Consider the following 23,662-nt stretch of genomic DNA (forward strand, 5'->3'; position numbering starts at 1 on the left):
AATCACACTTGTTAAAACCAAAGACAATGAAAAAATCCTGACAGCAGCTCAAGAAAAACGAAATGTCACAAACAGAGGAGAAACAATAAGACTAAGCTCAGATTATTCAGAAGAAACCATGCAGGCAAGAAGGTAATGGGATAACATATATAAAACCTTGAAAGAAAAAAATGACCAACCAAGAATAATATATCCTGCAAAACTTTCATTCAATTGTGATGGTGAAATTAGGATATTTCCAGATAAACAGAAATTAAGGGGCTATGTAAAAACAAAACCAAACTTATAAGAATTACTAAAGGGAGTCCTTTGGTCTGAGAACAAACAACATCAGACCACAGCCTGAATCTGGACACAAGATTGTACCAACCAGATACCAACCGAGGAAGTGAACTCTCAAGGACTATCCAAAACCAAAAGAATTACAGCAGGGACCAGAGAGGTTAATCTGTAAATAACAACAATGTCAGAACAATAAAAGAGGGAATAAACAGTATAGGTATAGAACTTTCTAATGGAGAGGAAGGCAAGGCAATACCAAGTAATAATAGACTGGTTCAAACCTAGGAAAATAAGGGTAAATTTCAAGGTAACTACAGAGAAAGTTAACAAACCTACTCATCAAAATAAAGAAGAAAAACATGAAGTCTCAATAAAAACAATCTACAAAAACAAAAGAAATCCACAAACAAGAGGAACTCAGCACAGGAGAGTAAGAGGAAAAAAGAAAATATTAGCATCACAAAAAAAAAAAGCACTACAAAATGACAGCAACAAACTTACGTCTATCAATAGTAACACTGAATGTAAATGGCCTAAATGTACCCATAAGGGGACAGATAGTGCTGGAAGTCCTAGCTAGAGCAATAAGGCAAGAAACAGAAATAAAGGGCATCCAAATTGGTAATGAAGAAGTTGAACTGTCCCTATTTGCAGATGATATGATACTAAGAAAACCCAAAAGGCCCCACGAGAAAACTACTGGAGCTTTTAGAAAGATTCAGCAGAGCGCAGGATACAAGATAAACATACAAAAATTAGTTGGATTCCTATACACCAATAAAGAGAGCAATGAAAAGGAAATCAGGAAAACAATACCATTTATTATAGCCCCTAAAAAAATAAAATACTTGGGAATAAATTTAAGCAGGGATGTAAAAGACCTATACAAAGAAAACTACAAAACGCTACTGCAAGAAACCAAAAGAGATCTACGTAAATGGAAAAACATACCATGCTCATGGATAGGTAGACTTAACATTATGAAAATAATAATTCTACCCAAAGTGATTTACAAATACAATGCAATACTGATCCAGATATCAATAACATTCTTTAAAGAGATGGAAAAATTTATCATTAAGTTTATATGGAAAGGGAAGAAGCCCCGGATAAGAAAAAGAATAAAGTAGGAGGACTCGTACTACGTGACCTCAGAACCTGCTATACAGCTACGGTAGTCAAAACAGCCTGGTACTGGTATGACAACAAGCTACGTTGACCAATGGAACAGAATTAAGAACCCAGATGTAAATCCATCCACCTGTGGTCACCTGATCTTCGACAAGGGCCCAAAGTCTATCAAATGGGGTAAAGACAGTCCTTTTAAAAAATGGTGCTGGCAAAACTGGATGTCCACCTGCAAAAAAAATGAAACAGGACCCACACCTCACAACATATACAAAAACTAATTCAAAATAGATCAAAGACCTAAATATAAAGCCAAAAACTAGGAAGTTCACAAAAGAAAAGATAAATGCTAGAGGCCCTAATACATGGCATTAACAGGATACAAACCACAACCAACAATACACAAGCTGCAGAAGATAAGCTAGATAACTGGGATCTCCTAAAAATTAAACACTTATGCTCATCAAAAGACTTCACCAAAAGAGTAAAAAGAGAACTCATAGACTGGGAAAAAAAATTGGCTATTACAAATCAAAGATCTAATCTGTAAAATCTTCAAGAAAATCCAACACCTCTATAACAAAAAAACAAATAATCCAGTTAAAAAATGGGCAAAAATAAAGAACAGACTCTTCACCAAAGAAGACATTCAAGCGGCCAACAGACACAAGAGGAAATGCTCACAATCTCTAGCCATCAGAGAAATGCAAATCAAAACCACAGTCAGATACCATCTCACCCTGGCCTTACTGGCAGGAATCAATAAAACAGGAAATAACAGATGTTGGAGAGACTGTGGGGGAGATTGGAACTCTTATGCATTGCTGGTGGGAATGCAAAATGATACAACCATTCTGGAAAACAATATGGCACTTCCTTAGAAAGCTAGAAGTAGAAATACCTTATGATCTAGCAATCGAATTCCTAGGAATATGTCCTAGAGAAATAAGAGTTGTCACACGAATAGATACATGTACACTGATGTTCACTGTAGCACAGTTAAGTGTTTTGCAATTCTCATTCTTTGCAATGTCATCCATAGTTTGTTACGATCCACACAGTCAAATGCTTTTGCATAGTCAGTAAAACACAGGTAAACATCTTTCTGGTATTCTCTGTTTTCAGCCATTACCCATGTGACATATGCTATTATATCCCTTTTCTCTATGCGTAGTTACGTAAATGTTTATTAAAGTTTATAAAAATAAAAAACCTGACTGTTCTGTGGATGATATGGATCGTGCTTCTTTCCCCAACAAAAGCATATGCACATCTTTTCAGAGCAGTAAATATAGATGTATTAAAAATCATTTTAAATTCTGTCTACCATAATTATTTAATGAATTCTGGGTTTTTTTGTTAAGAATAAATTCTCAAGGCAGACTCTGGGATTCTCTGTGGTCTGTTGATTATTTCTTATAGTAGGAAATACATTGCTAGTGCATGGGCTTACTGGAGGTTCCGTGGCTCATGACATCTCAAACTGGCTGAAAGCAGGAAACTTATCTGTCCTTGCAGGTGAGGAAGGAATTGGGAGAGTGGGGCCCAGATACTGAACTGTACACTTCTCAGAGAAACCCAGAGTGTAACTAAGAAATAATATGCATAATGTCTTAAGTAGGGCTGTGTTCAAACTGCTGTACGAAACTCATGTTGAATTGCTTTTTTCTTCAAAGCTTTTATGGAAAAGAAAGTGAGATTTGTACAAGTGAAAACCATGCTTCGTGTGTTTTTTTCTATCCAAATGTAACAAACCCAAATATTTGCAACATTGAAGTGGAAGCTCAAAATGCAGATGGTAGAATTAAATCTGAAACGACAGCGTGGAGTTTAGATACCATAGGTAAGTATTATTTGGTATCTTTATACAATCTTTTATTAAAAGATATCCTTTTTTAAAAAAAATAGTTATCTGTGAACTCAAAAGTAGAATCAAAGCTCAGGGATATGGTAGGTGTGTGTGTGTGTTATGGATATACAGAAAATTTTTTCTTATTGAAGACGAAGAAAGAAAATAAGGAAAGAAGGAAGGAATGAAGGGAAGGGAAGACAAAGCATATTAACCAAATGAGAAAAAAGAATGACAACCAAGAGACGTCTTGCTAGTCCCTGATTCGTGTACAAGTTTTTGTGTGGACGTATGCTTTCAGTTTTCTTGGCTATGTAGGTATATACCTAGAAGTGAAATTATTGGGTCATGTGGTAACTCTATGTTTAACTTTCTGAGGAGCAGCCAAACTTTCCCGAAGTGGTCACACTCTTTTATATTCCCACCAGCAAATATGAGAGTTTCAGTTTTTCACAAATTTGCCAATACTTATTATCATCCTCTTTATTATAGCCATCGTAGTAGGTGTGAAGTGATGGTGGTGTAGTGGTTAAGAGTTCGGCGGCTACTCAAACAGTCGGCAGTTCGAATCCACCAGGCACTGCTTGGAAACCCTATTGGGCAGTTTGAGTCACTATGAGTCAAATTGACTCGATGGCAATGGGTTTGGTTTGTTTTTATTTTTAATGACTAGTGATGTCAAGCATCTTTTCATGTGTTTATTGGCCATTTGTATATCTTATATGGATAAGTGTTTATTCACATCCTTTGTGCTTTTTAAAATTGGGTTATTTGTCTTTTTATTGTTAGACTTTAAGAGTTCTTTATGTATTGCGTATAAAGATATGTGATTTGCAAATATTTTCTTTTTTTCTGTGGTTTGTGCACTTTCTTGACAGTGTCCTTTGAAGCACAAAAAATTTTAATTTTAAGAAGTCCAGTGGTTTCCTCTTCTTTCTTTCCTTCTTGGCGTAGAATCTGATCTAATCAGCAAAAGGCTGCTTTGCAGAAAAATTACAGGAATGTGTCCTGTCTTCATTGGGCATTCCTTTTTTGTACTTCCTTCCTAACGTCACCTGCATGTGGTAGACTACAAACAATGCACTGTCATTTTGTATCTAGGCTTTTTCTTTACTTTTTTTCTTTCAGTTTTGTGTGGACCTTATTAGGACCTTCTTGTCTTTTTGGAAATATAAGAACTATATGGTTTTTATTTTCAGTGAAAACTGAGCCACCTGAGGTTTACTATGTGAAACCAGCTTTGGGTGTCAAACGGATGGTTCAAATAACATGGAGAAGGCCTAGTTTGGTGCCTGTTTCATCTATTGTAAACTACATGCTTCGATTCAGGATGGTAAATAGTACCAAGTGGGTAAGTTATGTCATTGTAGTATTTTTATTAGGGGACTCAAGGAAGAGAGAATCATTGACAAATTTTGTTGACCTAGAGTCATCATCTTCACTTTCTACATTGATAGTAGAAGACAGGCAGTAGTGAACACTTTTCTTCTGTTTACCATTTGGGTTTTCCAGTTGGAAAAAAATGTTCTATTTATTATAGACATTTTGCATTCTAAGCACAGAAACATTAATGAGTGAAAAAAAAATTTTGCCTTCTACCCTGGTTTATGTCTAGCTACTTTGGTCAGTTGGGGATTCTATGGCATAGTCCTTTCCTTTTTAATTTTTGAAACTTTTGTAAAATTATGAAATACAACATTAAAAAGTGACAAAACATACATGTTAAGTTCAACAAATTATTAAGTCAATGTTCATATAACAACCACCAAGAGTAGAATATTGCTAGCACCCCAAAACCCCTTCTTGATTACAACTCCCTCCTCCCCTTAGAGCTAACTATTATCCTGATTTTCATGATAATCACTTCTTTACTTTTTATTATGGTTTTACCATTTAAGCATGCATCCCTGAACAATATAGTTTGAAACTTTATATAAATTACATCCATACTTTTGTGTGTATTTGGCCTCTTTCTCTCAATATTGTCTTTTTAAGATTCGTCCATGTTATATAATCCTGGGAGTCCCTGTTACTTGCTCAGGTACCATGCTCAGCTGCTAACTGAAAGGTTGGGGGTTCAAATCCACCCAGAGGCACCTTGGAAGAAAGGCCTCACAGTCTGCTTCCAAAAAATCAGCCATCGAAAACCCTGTGGTGGACAGTTTTACTCTGACACACATGGAGTCAGAATCAGCTTGATGGCAACTAGTTTTATATAATTCTGTAGTTTACACATTTTCATTATGAAAATAATGTAGTATTCCATTGTATGAACATAATGGAATCATGGCTTTAATTTGCATTTCCCTTTCATTGAGGTTGCACACTTTTTCATATATTTTTTTGTCCGTGTGCATTTTTTCCTTGTGAAGTACTAATTCAAGTATTTTACTCATTTTTCTATTGGGTTGTCTGTCAATTTTTAAATTGATGCGTAGGAGTTCCTTATATATCCTGGCTATGAGTCTTTTTATTTTTTGTGTGTATAGCTAACATCTTCTACTGTGTGGCTTGCTTTTTTACTCTCTTAATGGTGGTTTTCAATGAACAGAACTTCCTAATTTTAATACTGCCAAATTTTATCATTTTTTTCTTAGTGATTAATGCTTTTATGTCCTAAAAAATATTTTCTTACTTCAAAGTCACGAAGACATTCTCCTCTTTCCATCAATGCACCTTGACATTATATCAACTTTTGTTGTTGTTGTTTTTTTGTAACCACCTAACATTATTGGTTCTAATTGAGCTTGTAGCCAATTAAATCAATTAAATTTTCAAAAATCTCTGCCATCCACAATGTCTCACTATCTTATAATTTGTATAGTTAGTTTTTAACCAAGTAATAAGTCTAGGCATTTTATTTGTTTCTGTTGAATTTCTTCATGTTGGTCTTATCCATCATTCCAGCCTACTTAATATCTTTATGCTGTCACCCAAAACTTATGGTTACCTTTCCAGCTTTTCAATATCTTTGATTTGATAACACTTCTATACCTTTATGTAATTATTAATAAAAATATTGACTACCTCAGAGCCCTGTGGTAAACCAGTAGAGACTATCCAGAGATACCAGCCTTTTCACCCTTCCTTCTTTGTGTGTGGTCACTTATTCAGGCTCCCACAAATATGCCTACTTTTGTCTTGTCCATGAGGCTATCATGAGACTCTTTCCTTCATTGAAACTCATAGACACTATGTTTATTGGATCCTTTCCTAGTCTAGAACTCTTCCAGAAAAGAAATTTAGTTAAGCTTCACTTTTTCTGTGTTCAAAGAGATGATGTTGGCCACTTCTCCTTGCAGCGTCCTTTCTTAGCTCGGGAATAATTTTCCCAGAACCTGATGACATGTAACACCCGACTCACTGATTTATAGTTTCTGTAACCCAAAAGGAAACCCCTAAACGTGACAGTCCGTGACACAGCACAGGCTCAAAGAGCTCATCTTCTTTCACACCATGCTTCACGGTCTCAGTGAAACTTAGGGACTTCTGGAGTGGTCTCTGAGCTAGTAACCCTTGATTCCTTCTAGTTGTCTGGGTTCAGAGTCACTGCAGCTGCTAGAATAGGATTTAAAGTGCATTATTAAGCAAGAAAAACAAACCAGGATCTATGTCCTTCTGGAAAAATTACTAGACTAAGTGAGACCAGCAGGTATGAACCACCCCAACTCTCTACATCCTTTACCCCTACCTCTTTGACAAACTCAGCTATGTATGCACTCACCCTTGCCTCCTTCCTTTAAGTTCCTGAGATGAGATGTCCCTTCTGTTCTCGTAGAGAATGTGGAAAGGAAGGTGAAATGTGCAGTATCCTCTCTCTCCTTTCAGCTTTCAAGCACAATCAAGCCTTTTCAGTTCTAAACCCAACTAGACCCGACCCAACCTTCTATTGATGGTTTCCATTATCTATGGAATAAGATCCAAATACTTAACTCCCCAAGACCTGGGCCCTTACTCACTCCTCCCACCTCATCTTTCATCATCCTTGCTTTTCTAGTAACTCTGAATTGCTTGTTTCCCTTGCATCATGTCTTTTCCTTATTCTGTGCCTCCACCTAGAACATCCTCTAATTTTGTACTTCTTTTCCTACTCCAAACCTTGCTAAATCTATTCATCTTTCCGGACTTAGTGTTGACATATTTCCTTCTGAGAGCCTGAGCCTTCTTTCTGTGCATGCCCTCTCATTGCATTTGACCACTAGCACAATCATTTAAACTTATCTCTCTCCACATTAGACTGTAAGCTACTCAGAGACAGGCACCTTGATTTTCGTCTTTGCTTTCCCATTGCCTGGCATATGCCTGTGCTCAATCAATGTTCGTTTAGTTGAATTAAACCTTATAAAACTATCTTAAAATTCTAACATGTCCATATATCAAGACCCATATTTGCAAGATGTTATATGGTTTACAAAGTGCTTTTTTTATACCCCAAACTATTTAATCTTTGCATATCTTTAAATAGGCATGGCTGTCTTTATTTTTTACAGATTAAGAAATCGAGATTTAGAGAGCGTAAATGACTTGTTCAAGATCACAAGGTTCTGATTCCAAGTCCAGTTGTCAATGTGACTACACTGCAACCTCCAAGCCACCTTCCTGTAGCGCTAAAGTGTTTCCACCTTTACATAATGGAACCATGTGACTGCCTTACAAAGGGATCTCAAGACTCTTTTTGAGAGTTTGAGTTAGGCTTTGCACCAAAACTTTTGACTCATTTCTTAAAACTTTGGATGAGCTAGGATTTGGCACAAAGTATAGAGTGTCAGAAACAAACCAGATGAAGCTAATTAGTGTTTGGGTAGGATTCCGTTGCATATGTTGAGTTGGGGAAGTTTTAGATCTAAGGCTGAATATGAAGGATTCGTTGATCCTGGGCTCTGTGAGGGCCAAAGGCACTAGCTTGGACAAAAAGCCAAGTTAAAGGAGCCTTAAAGGAGCCCTTGTGGCACAATGGTAAAGTGCTTGGCTGCTAACTGAAAGGTCAGAAGTTTGGACCCAGCAGCCACTCCACAGGAGAAGGATGTAGCAGTCTGCTTCTGTAAAGATTACAGCCTTAGAAACCGTATGGGGCAGTTCTACACTGTTCTTTGAGGGTTGCTATGAGTTGGAATTGACTTGTTGACAGTGGGCTTAGTGTTGACTTAGAGGCACATTGTTTAAAATAATGAGCAGCTTTTTGTTTCTTCCAAGTTTGGGGCTGGTAAGAAAAGGCTTAAATGTTTACACTGGGCAAAGCTTTCTGAGCATGGCTGTGAGGAGACCCACCAGGCAGGCCAAGCATGTGCTGAGAGTACCAGCAAAGCATTAGAAACATTAGAAACATGTTTTTGAAGAACGTGATGTTTTTGAAAAAGCATACAAAGTAAGATAAAAGTCTATTAGACTTCTGACATTTATTTTATGAATTACTATTGTTTTTATTTTGTATTACATATGGAGGTAATGTGGTTGTGCCTCTCCTAGAGGTCTTCATCCTGTCGCAGCTGTACCCTTTAAGTAAGGTAACTTGGGGAGGATGCTTCCCCAGAAATGATGGCTTGTCCCAAATTATGCTCCCCACAACCCTCATCTGTTGCCACAACATCTCCAGGGGGCTGTTTGGAATAGTGTACTCCAGGAGCCTGGGATTCAGCAGAGAATTTACCGTCACCACTGAATCCTCCCTCCTTCTCTGAGTCCATCTCACTAGGCTGGGAGACCAGACGTGTCCAACTGCAGCTGGGATGCTCAGCCTTCTCCCAAAGACATACTTCCTCCATTTGCTCAACTTCCTTTAGGCTCAAACATGTAATTATGTACTTTTCATAGCTGTATATACACATAATATCAGGACTTCCTTCTCTTGCAAGGTTCCGTGAGACTATGCAGTATGCATACTAATAAATGGATATGCCTATTAATGCAGTGTATTTTTATTAATCAAGTCACTTTGTTTATATAAACCAACAGCCAAAACTGTATTACAGCAACTATGACCATGCTTAGACAGGAATGGTTGAATTTTTAGTTTTTCTTGGAGGGCTGGGTCCAGAAAGGACTTTAGAGATTATCGAGTGCAACATGCTCATTTTACTGATGAGGAAACTGAGGTCTAGAGAGAAGTAGTGTGTTTGTCACCCTCATCCTTCAAAGGGTGTCAAAATCAATGTATACATCCAGGCTGCCAAGTCATTTAGCAGCTTAAGTGATCACCCAAAGGCCAACATTTGGAAATACGTGTCCTGATGGTAGTTCTTCCAGTAACAAATGCTGAGGTTGTCTATGGACAACACTTAATTCTTTTGGATTTCATCTATGACGTGATGGTTGATGCCTTTAAGGTCTCTGTCACCTATTGTTCCATGAGGCTGCATTTCTAGGTGTTGGAGTCACCCCCAGAGTTTAAGCCCCTGCCAAGGATGCCCTTGGTGACAAGGCTTCATCTTGCATCTTCCAGAACAACAAGCATTAAGGATTGCTCATTCAGCCCCAGTCCAGAGGCATGAATCCCACCTAGGGATGAATTACCCAATAAGCAAGGTACCACAGGCTTACTTGCGCTTACTTACTAATCTGTAGGGCACGATTTCACCTGTTATTCACCACATCTTTGATGTGAAATTCTGCCCTACAGATTAGTAAGTACACAAAAATGAGCCTTGCTTACTGGTTAATTGGCACCTGATCACATGCTTAGAGACAGGAAATCGGAAGGGAGGTGCTGGCTCATGGGGCGGTTTATATCTTTTTAGGTGCACATTTCCCCAGGCACATGTGGAAGTTTATTTATATATGAAAAATAAACTTTATATAAAAAATATAAAAAATAAATTTTATATAAAAAAATAATGTATTTTTAAAATTTGAGATGCAGTGTTACTAGTTCTGAAAAGGTAAGAGTGGGTTGGGGAGTGAAGAGGAAAAATGGAGAGAACATGTACTGTCTCCCTTTCAGCTCAGAGTTGTCTTTGCCTTTCAGCTGGAAGTCAACTTCACCAAGGGTGATGCGCATACAATCCAAACATACAACCTCACAGGGCTGCAGGCTTTTACGGAATATGTCGTAACTCTACGATGTGCGGCTGAGGAGTCAAGGTTCTGGAGTGACTGGAGCCAAGAAAAAACGGGAACAACTGAGGAACAAGGTCCTTTGAAATTCCTTTGTGCCTGCTGTGGGTGAGGGTGCCTGGGTATAGCCTTTTCTGGTTTTGTCGAGTGCCGGACTCAGTAATCATGGAATCCCAGAGCCTGGAGAGTCTGTTTGGTCTCTGCCCACAGGGCATGCACTATACCCACCTTATCCCACAGGAGTAAGCCTACCCTCTTCTGCTGGTGTTAGTTCTCTTAGCAGTCCAGGTTCACATAAACCCAAGCCTCCAAAAGGCAAAAGTCTATTCGATGACCATGAAGGCAGGAAAGAGAAAGGGAATGAACACTGATTGAGCACTTATGAGTCAGATGCAGGGGCCTATGTAAGGAAAATAGTGCCTAGTGCAATTAGTGTTAAATTGCTGAATGATCTCTCATAGCTAGTGATGGAAACTGTGATGGCCCATAGAAACTGCTCATTGGTGCCCCACCTTAAGCAGTTCTCAGGACACAAAACGTGGCACTCAGGGCACACACCCTACCTGGACACCTTAGTTAGCCTCTGGTCAGATGTAGTTATTAAGGACAGTCGGTGGGCTTGGCTTAAATCTCAACCTGGCTTTAGGCAAGATGGCAGGTCAATCTCTAAACTTTAGTTCCCTATTTTTTCCCCTTTTCTATATTGGAATATAATTTGTACAATTGGGTCAATAGTAGTACCTGGGTTTTGGTATTATTGTAAGGACTAAATAAAATAATGTGTTCACCCCATAGTAAACATTCAATAAATTCCAGGTTTCCTATTATTATTAACCCTCCCAAGAACCCCACCCCCCCACCCTGCCGTGCTTTGGAGATAAAGAAGCTGAGTTTCAGAGATGTTAAATAAATGTGCTCATGGCCACTCAGTAATCAATCATTATTCCTATTATTCTAACCCAAGTTTAACCCAAGATGACCAAGTTTATCAAAGCTGTGCCTTTTCCATTATGCCAAGGATAGCACAGGGGCTCTCAGGTGGTGGGGGAGCCTAGTGGGCAGACACTATTCTTTGTGAATCAAGAGCCTTGCCTAGTGCTTGAACCCCAGTGGATGAGCAATATATGTTTGATGAATGTATTAGTTTCCCAAGGCTGCTATAACAAATTACCACAAACTTTGTGGCTTAAAATAACACAGATTTATTCTTTGACAGTTTTGGAGGTCAGAAGTCTGAAATTAGTTTCACTGGGCTATATAAAGTCAAGGTGTCAGCAAGGCTGTTTCCTTCTGAAAGCTCTGAGGGAAAACCTGTTTCCTTACCCTTTTTGACTTCTAGTGGCTGCCTGTATTCCTCGATTTGTGGCCCCTTCCTCCATCTTCAAAATTCATCACTCTAATCTTTGCTCCTCCATCATCACAGCACTGTCTTCTCCTCTTTTGTGTCAAATATCCCTCTGCCTCCCCCTTATAAGGACTTGATATTACATTTAGGGTCCACCCAGGTAATTCAGGATACTCTTTCCATCTCAAGATCCTTAACTTAATCACATTGTCGGAGTTTCTTTTGTCATATAAAGTAACATTCATATGACCTGGATATCTTTGGAGGCCATAATTCAGCCTAATACAATGAATGAATGATTAATAACTGAATGCTTGGTGATGCCCACACAACTTCTGAAAAGTGGAAATAAATACAAAAAATGGAGACTCTTCTAACCTTCCTCTCAGGCTTTAACATTGTTTGTAAGAGATGTGGATTTTGGACCATGAATTCCCTCGTGGCCATGATTCAGGCGGTTCTTATTCATTCTCATAGTCAAGTCCCCCTCAGGTAATATCTGGGATCAACTTCTGTGTTCCCTGGTCTATATGGCAACAATTTATTCCTCTGGATTCTGGTTGAATTTCCCATGAGACCACAAGTTAGTATTAATAGATGTGTGATGTGTTTACCCACATGGGTCAGATGTCTGGAACAATCAGATGCTTTCTGAATTTCCAGAGACTTACCTGAACCTCTCATTGGAGGTGTTCATGTTTAGTCTCACCACGCCTTGCTGGGTGTGGTTCCAAAACAGGAATTCATGTAGCAGACGAAGAATTGGGCTAATTGGCCTCCTTCTCATCCAGAGATTCCATTCTTCTATGCCATTCAGTTAACTCCTAAACCTGGTAGTAGTATGGGAAAAGGTCACAGAAAATTCCATTCATTATGTGTTTAAGTTCTTAGAACAGTGCCTCACACATGGTCAGGGGCATATAAGTTTTAAATAAATAAAAATACATGCATGGTTAAAACAACTAATCCAGATATGGATTTAATGTAAACGTTTGGTAAAAATCACATTCAATATTTGGGAACACATTCTGTAGACATCATCTAAAATGTCCAATGAATACAAATATAATAATTTAGATATATCAAACAGCACATTAATTGTATAGTAAAAAATGGCCCGAAGATTACAGTATGTTGGAATAGTCAGTTCCTTTTGTCTATGTCTTGGCTGAGCCCTCCCTTCACAATGAAGCCCCTACAGCTTCTTGTGCTACACCTGCCAGCCTGCAGTCTGGGTGATTAAATGCTTTGCTAGGGGTGACCTTGTTTTGCTCAGCCAAGATTTACTACTTCAGCTGATTGATTATTTCAGCTCTCTTGGTTAAGATTAATTAGTAAAACACTAGTGTTCTCTGTGCTGTTTGCTAATTGAATCAAATCAACCTTATTTATCAAAGTCAACATTAGAGAACTTTTGCATTTATGTCTTCAGTTTTTTAGTAACCCAGATGAAATGGGTGAAAATGCAGCCCCTCCCCCCAACAAATCCTAATGTCTTCTTTTCCAATTCATGTCATTTTTTTCCCTATTTCACGGTGAAATGCAGGTTGTTTAATATGCACCACCTCAAACCTTTCCAATTGTTTAAAACTTTCTATACTTAATGTTAAAACTAAAATCAAACCTTCTGCCATCAAGTAGATTATGATGCGTAGTGACTCTACATGACAGTGTAGAACTGCCTCATAAAGTTTCCTAGGCTGTAATCTTTACGGGAACAGATTGTCCAGGTCTTTCCTCCCATGGAGTGGCTGGTGGGTTCCAACCACTGACTTTTCGGTTAGCAGCCAAGCACTTAACCACTGTGCCATCAGGGCTCGCTTTCTAAATGTTAGGCGCTACGTATTTTCTTTTGGATTCGAATGTATTGATTATTAGGGTTATTTACTTACATTTAAACATATAAATGCCTGCTACACAAAACAGAGTTAGACTCAAATTCCGGCTTTATCACTTAAAAGCTTGTGGCACTGAGCAGTTGCTTAACTTCTCTGTGCTTCAGAAATGAGGATAATAATATTGTTGTACCTAGTATGGGTGTGAGGTTCAAATGACTTAAGCATAATTCAGGCAAAATGCTTAGCATGATTGGAACAGGCTGCTCAGCCGTATCTTGAACAGAACCTGTGCCATTTTTACTTTCCCTAGTCTGTCTCTGTCTCCACATATGAGTTTGCTGTTAACTCCTATAAAGGTTAAATGTTAGCCAATATTTCCCCTAGGACTGTAGAAAAACAAGCGATATCGATCTAAGGCTGTCAAACAGGACGATGCTCTCAGGATAGCACCAGTCATCCCCTGGGTTAATGGGATAATGGCAGGGAAAGATCAACATGTTTGAGACATGATCACCTAAACCACACAGAAAGAGAATGGACATTCCACAAGTTCCTAAAACTCATGTCCTCTTTTCCCTATAAAACCCCAGCTGGACTGCAGTTTCTCAAGACAGACAGCTTTAGCAGGAGATCATTCCCCTCTGTCTCCATCCAAAACAAAACCAAACCCAATGCTGTCGAGTCAATTCTGACTCATAGCGACCCTTCAGGACAGAGTAGAACTGCCCCCACAGAGTTTCCAAGGAATGCCTGGTGGATTTGAACTGCTGACCTTTTGGTCATTAGCCGTAGCACTTAACCACTACGCCACCAGGGTTTCCTCTGTCTCCATAAACCGGTATATATAATAAAGCTCCTGCTATCCACCTCACCCCGTCTCAAGAATTGGCTGTTTGCAGCAGGCAGCTATAATTTGCGAAACAGCGGTAGCATGATGACACTTGATAAAAGTTAGCTGTTATTAAAGAGCTTGTCTGCAAACCAGAAGTTCAGCAGCTCAAATTCACCAGCCACTCCTTGGAAAACCTGTGGGGGCAGTTCCGTTCTGTTCTGTAGAGTTGCTATGAGTTTGAACCAACTCAACAGCGATAGGTTTTTTTTTTTTTTGGTTTTAGCAAAGGAACCAGTATGTATCTTATGTGTCTGATTGGTAGTGTTGTGGGGATTCCCATATTGTAATAGAAACAGCATAACATCCAATTGCTACTATGTTAGTCCAAATGATTGATAGTTTTGAATAGGTAGATATTTTGGCTGATTGGAAAAAAATTAAATTTTGTTCTTTCATAGGTACAATAAACTGTAAATCCATGATCAGCTCATGGATAATGGAGAATTGGCTGTAATAATCATAGAAGATGTACATGCTAATCAGGCACGGATGTTACTAAAAGCTGCACCTGTGGGAAGTCTATATTGGGCAGACCGTTCCTCTTTGGGCCATATCTGCAAGAAATAGTGGCCTCGGTGAAAGAGAAAAGTAACTGATAAAACTCATTTATTGTCACCATCTATCTCAACTAAGTGACTACCCTATGAGATAAATCTATGGAGAATTTTACTCATATTTCTAATTAAGTGACTGGAATGATTGAGTATTTAATAATTAGTTTATTTTTGTCTGTATTTATCCTTGAAATGGGTATTTGGGACTGGATTGAAATGAACACTTTGCTTTTAGATTTTTTTTTTCTTATTCTCAATATTACTGCTCTTGAGTCTGACTATTCACCTAACTGAAACAGAGATTCTGTAAGGACAGATAGAGTGAGAGTCATTCCAATTTGTGAGTCACCTTTCAAGTCTAATGACTTTGTAGCCCCTTGCTAAGGCTGTCTTCTGGGAGAAACTGCCTCTGCGTAAATTTCATTGGCATGTAGACAGGCTGAAACCAACCTGTTAGCTCTATGTCTGAGGAAGTCAAGTCCTGGCCATTCTATCTTGTGATTCAGTTAAAACCTTTGGAAAATCAAAAAACTCCTGGAAGAGCATTTAAGACAACACTTTGATAGAATGCAGATGAAGTCATATATAATGTCTAAAAGTTCTAATTTCCTTATACTCAATTTAAATGAAATTATAATGATCACCTAAACCACACAGAAAGAGAATGGACATTCCACAAGTTCCTAAAACTCATGTCCTCACATTGGGAGACCCTGGGCCTAACAGGCAGACTGTGTTACCCACACTTTGGCTTCTACAAGAGTAATTTCAGAATTGTGACTGTCCGTTGATAAGGAGACAATTTATTGACTTAATTGCTCACTGGCACATTTTTCTACATTATAAGGTTGTCTTTTGTTGGGGTTCAGTATTTCCACTTTAAAACACTCAATCACATGAAATTTAAAAGATCTCCGAAGATAGTCTAAGCACTAAATTAGTTTAAATCTCTGCTTCAGTAGTAGACCACATTCCCTGGGGGCCTAGTTGCATTGTCTCCAGCCATGTGGCTTTCTCAAGAAAAGATTCAGAGCACAACAACTACGGCTTCAATTAAGGACATTTCTTCTCTTCTCCAAATTATAAGCCTTTCCCATGTTTCTGTCAGTCTGTCATACTATGGTGCCTTGCATGTTCCTGTGATGCTGGAAGTTGTGCCACTGGTATTTCAAATATGAACAGGTCACCCATGGTGGACAGGTTTTAGCAGAGCTTTTGTAGACTAAGACAAAGAAGAAGGACATGGCAGTCTACTTCTGAAAAAATTGGCCAGTGAAAACCTTATGAGTACCAGCAGAACATTGTCTGGTATAGTGCTGGAAGATGAGCCCCTCAGGTTGGAAGGCACTCAAAATATGACTATGGAATTGCTGCCTCCTCAAAGTGGAATTGACCTTAATGAGATGAATGGAGTCAAGCTTTTGGTACCTTCATTTGCTGATGTGGCACGACTCAAAATGAGAAGAAACAGCCGTAAACATCTGCTAATAATTGGAACATGGAACATATGAAGTATGAATCTAGGAAAACTGGAAGTCATCAAAAATGAAATGGAACACATAAAGATCAATATCTTAGGTATTAGTGAGTTGAAATGGAATCAGACAATCATATGGTCTGCTCTGCTGGGAATGACAAATTGAAGAGGAATGGCATTGCATTCATCATCAAAAAGAACATTGCAAGATCTATCCTGAACTACAGTGCTGTCAGTGATAGGATAATATCCATACGCCTACAAAAAGATGAGTTAATTCAGCTATTATTCAAATTTACTCACCAACCACTAATGCCAAAGATGAGGAAATTGAAGATTTTTACTGACTTCTGCAGTCTGAAATTGATCAAACATGAAATCAAGATGCATTGATAATTATTGGTAATTGGAATGTGAAAGTTGGAAACAAAGAAGGATTGGGAGTTGGAAAATATGGCTTTGGTGATAGACATGATGCCAGAGATCACATGATAAAATTTTGCAAGACTGATGACTTCTTCATTGCAAATACCTTTTTTCAAACAACATAGACGACAACTATATACATGAACCTTGCCAGGTGGAATACACGGGGATCAAATCGATTACATCTGTGGAAAGAGATAATGGAGAAGCTCGTTATTATCAGTGAGAACAAGGGGCTGACTGAGAAAGAGACCATCACTGCTTGTATGCAAGTTCAACTTGAAGCTGAAGAAAATTAGAATAAGTCCATGACAGCCAAAATATGACCTTGAGTATATCCCACCTAAATTTAGAGACCATCCCAAGAACCAATTTGACGCATTGTACACTAATGACCGAAGAGGAGAGGAGATGTGGAATGACATCAAGGACATCATACATGAAGAAAGCAAGAGGTCGTTAAAAATGACAGGAAAAGAAAGAAAAGACCAAAATGGATGTCAGAAGGGACTCCAAAACTTGCTCTTGAATGTCAAGTAGCTAAAGTGAACAGAAGAAATGATGAAATAAAAGAGCCAAACAGAAGATTTCAAAGGGTGACTCGAGAAGGCAAAGTATTATAATGACATGTGCACAGACCTGGAGTTAGAAAACCAAAAGGGAAGAACACACCCAGCATTTCTCAAGCTGAAAGAACTTAAGAAAAAATTCAAGCCTCGAGCATTAATATTGAAGGATTCTACTGGGAAAACACTGAATGATACAGGAAGCATCAAAAGAAGATGGAAGGTGTCATGGATTGAATTGTGTCCTCAAAGAATACCTGTCAACTTGGTTAGGCCATGATTTCCAGTATTGTGTAATTGTCCACCATTTTCTCATCTGATATGATTTTTCTGTGTGTTGTAAATCCTATCTCTATGATGTTAATGAGGCGGGATTAGCTGCAGATATGTTAATGGGGACCTCATACCACCAAGAAGGCAGTGCCAGGAGAAGAGCACATCCTTTGGACCCGGGATTCCTGCTCTGAGAAGCTCCTAGACCAGGGGAAGATTGGTGACAAGAACCTTCCACCAGAGCCAGCAGAGAGAGAAAACCATCCCCTGAAGCTGGTGCCTGGAATTCGGACTTCTAGGCTCCTAGACTGTGAGACATTAAATTTCTGTTTGTTAAAGCCATTCACTTGTGGTATTTCTGTTATAGCAGCACTAGATAACTAAGACAAAAGGAATACACAGAGACACTGTACCAAAAAGAATTGGTTGATGGTCCACCATTTCAGAAGATAGCATATGATCAAGAACTGATGGTGCTGAAGGAAGAAATCCAAGCTGCTCTGAAGGCATTAGTGAAAAATAAGGCTCCAGGAAATGATAGAATATCAATTGAGATGTTTCAACAAACACTGATGAAGTGCTGGAGGTGCTCACTCATCTATGCCAAGAAATTTGGAAGACAGCTTCCTGGCCAACCAACTGGAAGAAATTCATATTTGTGCCCATTTCAAAGAAAGGTGATCCAACAGAATGTGGAAATTATCAAACAATATCATTAAATCACACAAGTAAAATTTTGCTGATGATCATTCAAAAACAGTTGTAGCAGTATATCAACAGGGAGCCGCCAGAAGTTCAAGCCATATTCAGAAGAGAATGTGGTACCAGGGATAGTATTGCTGATGTCAGATAGAGCTTGGCTGAAAGCAGAGAATACCAGAAAGATGTTTACCTGTATTTTATTTACTATGCAAAGGCATTCGACTGTGTGGATCATAACAAATTATGGATAACGTTGCGAAGAATGAGAATTCCAGAACACTTAATTGTGCTCATGAGGAACATATACGTAAACCAAGAGGCAGTTGTTTGAACAGAACAAGGGAATACTGCATGGTTTAAAGTCAGGAAAGGTGTGTATTAGGGTTATATCCTTTGACCATACTTATTCAGTCTATATGCTGAGCAAATAATCCATAAAGCTAGACTATATGAAGAAGATTGTGGTATCAGGATTTGAGGAAGAATTATTAACACCCTGTAATATCTAGATGACACAACCTTGCTTGCTGCAAGTGAAGAGGACTTGAAGCACTAACTGATGAAAATAAAAAACTACAGCCTTCACTATGGATTGCACCTCAAAATAAGAAAAACAAAAATCTTTCCAACTGGATCAATAAGCAACATCATGATAAACAGAGAAAATATTGAAGCTATCAAGAATTTCATTTTCCTTGAATCCACAATCTACACCCATGGAAGCAGCAGTCAAGAAGTCAAACAATGTATTGCATTGGCAAATCTGCTGCAGAAGACCTCTTTAAAGTGTTAAAAAGCAAAGATGTCACTTTGAGGACTAAGATGTGTCTGAACCAAGCCATGGTATTTTCCATTGCACCATATGCATGAGAAAGGTGAACAATGAATAAGGAAGACCAAAGAAGAATTGATGCCTTTAAGTTATAGTGTTGGTGAAGAATATTGAATATACCATGGACTGCCAGAAGAATGAACAAATCCGTCTTAGAAGAAGTATAGCCAGAGTGTTCCTTAGAAGCAAGGATGGCGAGACTTTGTCTCAAGTACTTTGGACATGTTATCAGGAGGAACCAGTCCTTGGAGAAGGACATCATGCTTGGTAAAGTAGAGGGTCAGCAAAAATGAGGAAGACCCTCGATGAGATGGATTAACACAGTGACTGCAAAAATGGGCTCAGCTCAAGCATAACAAGGATTGTGAGAATGGCGCAGGACTAGGCTATGTTTCATTCTGTTGTACAAGGGGTCACTATGAGTCAGAATTGACTCGACGACACCTAACGACAACAACAAAGCCTTCTGGTCAGAACTTCAGAACTCTATCTTTTTTCCTCTCGTGGGTAAAGTGTGCAGGCCATTCTTTAATTCGCAGCCCAGAATTTTGACTTTAGGCACATGTCAGACCATTCAACCATAAATTGCCATTGACCCACCACTTGCTGTAACTTGCTTGGGGCATAATATTTGAGAGCTTTAGTCCAGAGATCAGGTTAGATATAAATATTCTTTGTGTCTGTAAGCTTTATCCTCGTATGGTTAGATCATCAAAAGCCAACGTACTTGGACGATGTTATCTAAGTTCACTGAAGGAATGCATGAGTCAAGATTTAACATTAGGCCCTTGTTTTTTATAGAAGACAACCATGAGAAATGAACATATGTGATATTTCTGTACTTTGGCTCAACTGTGGTTATAGACATTGGCCATTATGTTACTCAGTATCTGTGTTGAGTGGATCCACATAAATTTCCTTTATGAGTTCAGTGCCCATAAATTATAAAATAGTTGCCTCTTCATATGATGTTCTATGGTTCCTTTTTATCAGACCATGAGAAAGATACAATTCAACATGATACTTTTTTACTTTTGCTGCCGAGGAGTTCAGCCTTAAATTCAGAGCTCAGGGAGGGAGCTAATGGTGATTATTTCTTTGTTCTTTTCTTATTTAATTTTTTTCTTATATACATTGGGTCGCTATGAGTTGGAATTGATTTGACAACAATGGGTTTGGTTTTTGGTATGTATGTATGTGTGTGTGTATATATATGTCTATGGAGCTCTAGTAGTGCAGTGGTTAAAGCACTCGACTGCTAACCAAAAGGTCGGTGGCTTGAAACCACCAGTAGCTCCACAGGAAAAGATGTGGAGATTCTACTTCCGTGGAGATTTATAGCCTTGGAAATCCTATGGGGTCACTGTGAGTCAGAATTCACTTGATGACAATGGGTTTCATTTGTTTTTATATATATGTATATATATACACACATACATACACACATATACACACGTGTATATACACTCATACATGTATATGTATATATTGTTGTTGTTAGATGCTATTTAGTCAATTCTGGCTCATAGCAACCCTATAAGAAAGAGTAGAACTGCCCCACAGGGTTTCCTGGGCAGGTTACCAGGTCTTTTTTCCCCGCGGAGCTGCTGGTGTGTTCAAACCGCTGACCTTTTGGTTTGTAACTGAATGCTTAACCATTGTGCCACCAGGGCTATATATGTGTGTGTGTGTGTGTACTTTATATATTTTAGTTATCTAATGCTGCTATAACAAAAATACCATAAGTAGGTGGCTTTAATGAACAAAAATTTATTTTTCACAGTTTAGGAGGTTAGAGGTCTGAATTCAGGATGTCGGTTCCAGGGGAAGACTCTGTCTCTGCTCTGGGGAAAGGTCCTTGTGTTTTTTCAGCTTTTGTTCCTTGGCTCCTTGGTGATTGTCATGGATTGAATTATGTCTCCCAAAAAATGTGTGTGCCAATTTGGCTGGGCCATGATTCTCAGTATTGTATAGTTGTCCTCCATTCTGCGATGGTAATTTTATGTTAAAGAGGATTAGGGTGGGATTGTAACACCCTTACTAAGGTCTCATCCCTGATCCAATGTAAAGGAAGTTTCCCTGGGGAGTGGCCTCCACCACCTTTTATCTTACAAAAGATGAAAGGAAAGGGAAGTGAGAGTAGGGGGGTAGGTGGGGGACCCTCATACCACCAAGAAAGCAGTGCTGGGAACACAGTGCGTCCTTTGGACCCAGGGTTCCTGTGCAGAGAAGCTCCTAGTCTAGGGAAAGATTGAAGACAAGGACCTTCCTCTGGAGCCAACAGAGAAAGCCTTCCCCTGGAGCTGACACCCTGAATTTAGATTTGTAGCTTACTAGGCTGTGAGAGAATAAATTTCTCCTTGTTAAAGCCATCCATTTGTGGTATTTCTGTTAAAGCAGCATCAGATGACCAAGACAGAGACCTTCATATGGCATAGCATCTATCTTCCCCAATCTCTTCTTGCTTCTCTGTGCCTAATCTGCTCTTTTTGTGTCTCAAAGGCAATTGGCTTAAAACATACCCTATGCTGATACAGCCTCTTAATATAACAAAGAAAACCCATTCCCAAATGGGATTATAACCACAGGTATAGTGGTTAGGATTTACAACACGTATTTTGGGGGGATGCAATTCAATCCATAACTATATATATATGTGTATATATATATATATATATATATACACATGGTCTTATATATATATATATCCATCCTTATCTGTGTCATTTCCCTCTTTTATATCTTAGAGAAGATGAAAGGGTCATACTTAAATCCAGATTGATGTGATAAATTATATTACAATGGGGTCTACTGTACTTTCTTTTTACCTTCAGTGTATCATCAGACTCGAAAGCAGTTTTATTTTTTTTTATCTTTGGTTGATTCCAATCCTTTGACTATCCCCCTGCTTTCTCCTGACTCCTACTGACTCTCTTAAGTGAATGCTTCCCAACTGTATTGTCTCAAGGCAGCCCAGCTAACTTTCACCATTTCCTGTTGTAACTGCTTTCTCCCTAAGTTGAGCACCTCACTCGTTTTTCCTCACAGCTCCATTTGGCCTGGATCTGTGGAGAGTCCTGAGACCAGCTGAGGCAGATGGAAGAAGGCCAGTGCAATTGTTGTGGAAGGTGAACTTCTTCTGCGTTTTATTTATTCATTCATACATTTAGTTTGAAAACCCTTGATCTCTTACTCTTCCAAGAAAGTAACCTTTCATCTCTTGATTTTCCTTTCTTTTAATACTTTATAATGCCCCAAATTTTTCAGTTTTCCCAGACTAAAATAGCCACACAGTTCATCTTGCAGATGCCCCAACTTTGCATTACAGACCCTAGCCTACCCCTTCCTTTGGTCTGAAACATTAGCAGTTAGGATAGGGACAAAGTGCAAATGCAGGAGGGACCTCAACCTTCTTGAGAAAACCTGGCTGGCCTTCCCTAAGACAGTGTAAAATTCTGTAGCCCCCACCCTCAAGTCTGAGAAGAGCACTGATCAGATGTCCTCAAGGTCAGTGCTTGCTGAGCAAAAGCACGGAAACAGATATTGCAGAGGCAGAAGAAGAGCTCAATGGTCCTGGGAATGAAGAATAAAGGAAAAGGTTGGTGGGTCATTCACTGAGAAGAAGGGAGGGATAGGAAATAAGAGAAGATCAGAAAAAAGGAAGACGTAATAAACAGGCAATGAAAAATGCAAACAGAGGAGGGGGAAAAAAAACCCAGGAAACAGAGAGAAGATGGAGAAGTTGAGGAAAGAGGAGAGAAGAGTGAGATCCCGAAACTCTTTAGTATATGTCTCCAAAATTCTCAGGAAATATTATCTCACACTTGTTAAAGTCCAGGCAAGTTTAAAATCCATTTGACAATGGAAAAATGACCCCACTTTGCCAAATTGCTTTCCAATCCCAATTACTTCAGAGTTGGAACATCCTCCTACCTTTGCCGTGATTACTGTGTATAATCAGTAACAGAAAGTGAACAACTGGGAAGCTCTGTAATTCCAGGAAAATACTCCACATGCTGCCTCCTAAGCAGAACGTCTAGTTAGTGGGTTCAGGTTGAAGACAAGAGTTTGTCTTGAAGCCCCTGGAGCCACCTTTTTCTTCTCAAGGGTTTGGAAGTAGTACCACCCTGAATGTTTTAGTCCTTTTAGCTAGATTGCTTGGGTTGCCTGATTCAGGGGTAAGCAAAATGGCTTTCTTGATCCGTATAGGAGGCCCTGGGCTTCAGATTAGAGCGGGAGGTGTAGAGATTAAAGGCAAGGACAGAGAAACTCTCCAACTCTTGTATGTTTGTAGGTAAGAGCTGACCCAGGGCCAGAGCAGAGTTGGGACTGGTTTAGAGGGAATGCCTTAGTTTTTAGTTTATACTCCTCTGCTCATATGGGATAGAGAGAGAGGCATAGCCAGAAGAAAATGGGGGTGACTTGCTTAGTTTAGCTTGGACATTTCC

The 23,662-nt window shown here is 39.0% G+C and overlaps 1 protein-coding gene across 1 annotated transcript in view; it reads left to right on the plus strand.

Annotated features, from left to right (window-relative positions):
• Positions 1–23,662, plus strand: part of IL31RA (interleukin 31 receptor A) — an 81,636-nt gene that overhangs the window by 22,517 nt on the left and 35,457 nt on the right. Inside the window, exons 3-6 of the mRNA XM_010588146.3 lie at positions 3,087–3,253; positions 4,459–4,610; positions 10,221–10,386; positions 22,263–22,342. Of these exons, the coding sequence (XP_010586448.2) occupies positions 3,087–3,253; positions 4,459–4,610; positions 10,221–10,386; positions 22,263–22,342 (565 nt within the window). The remainder of the gene's footprint in view (positions 1–3,086; positions 3,254–4,458; positions 4,611–10,220; positions 10,387–22,262; positions 22,343–23,662) is intronic.

This window comes from Loxodonta africana, chromosome 2 (genome assembly GCF_030014295.1).
Source record: "Loxodonta africana isolate mLoxAfr1 chromosome 2, mLoxAfr1.hap2, whole genome shotgun sequence".
Classification (NCBI taxonomy): domain Eukaryota; kingdom Metazoa; phylum Chordata; class Mammalia; order Proboscidea; family Elephantidae; genus Loxodonta; species Loxodonta africana.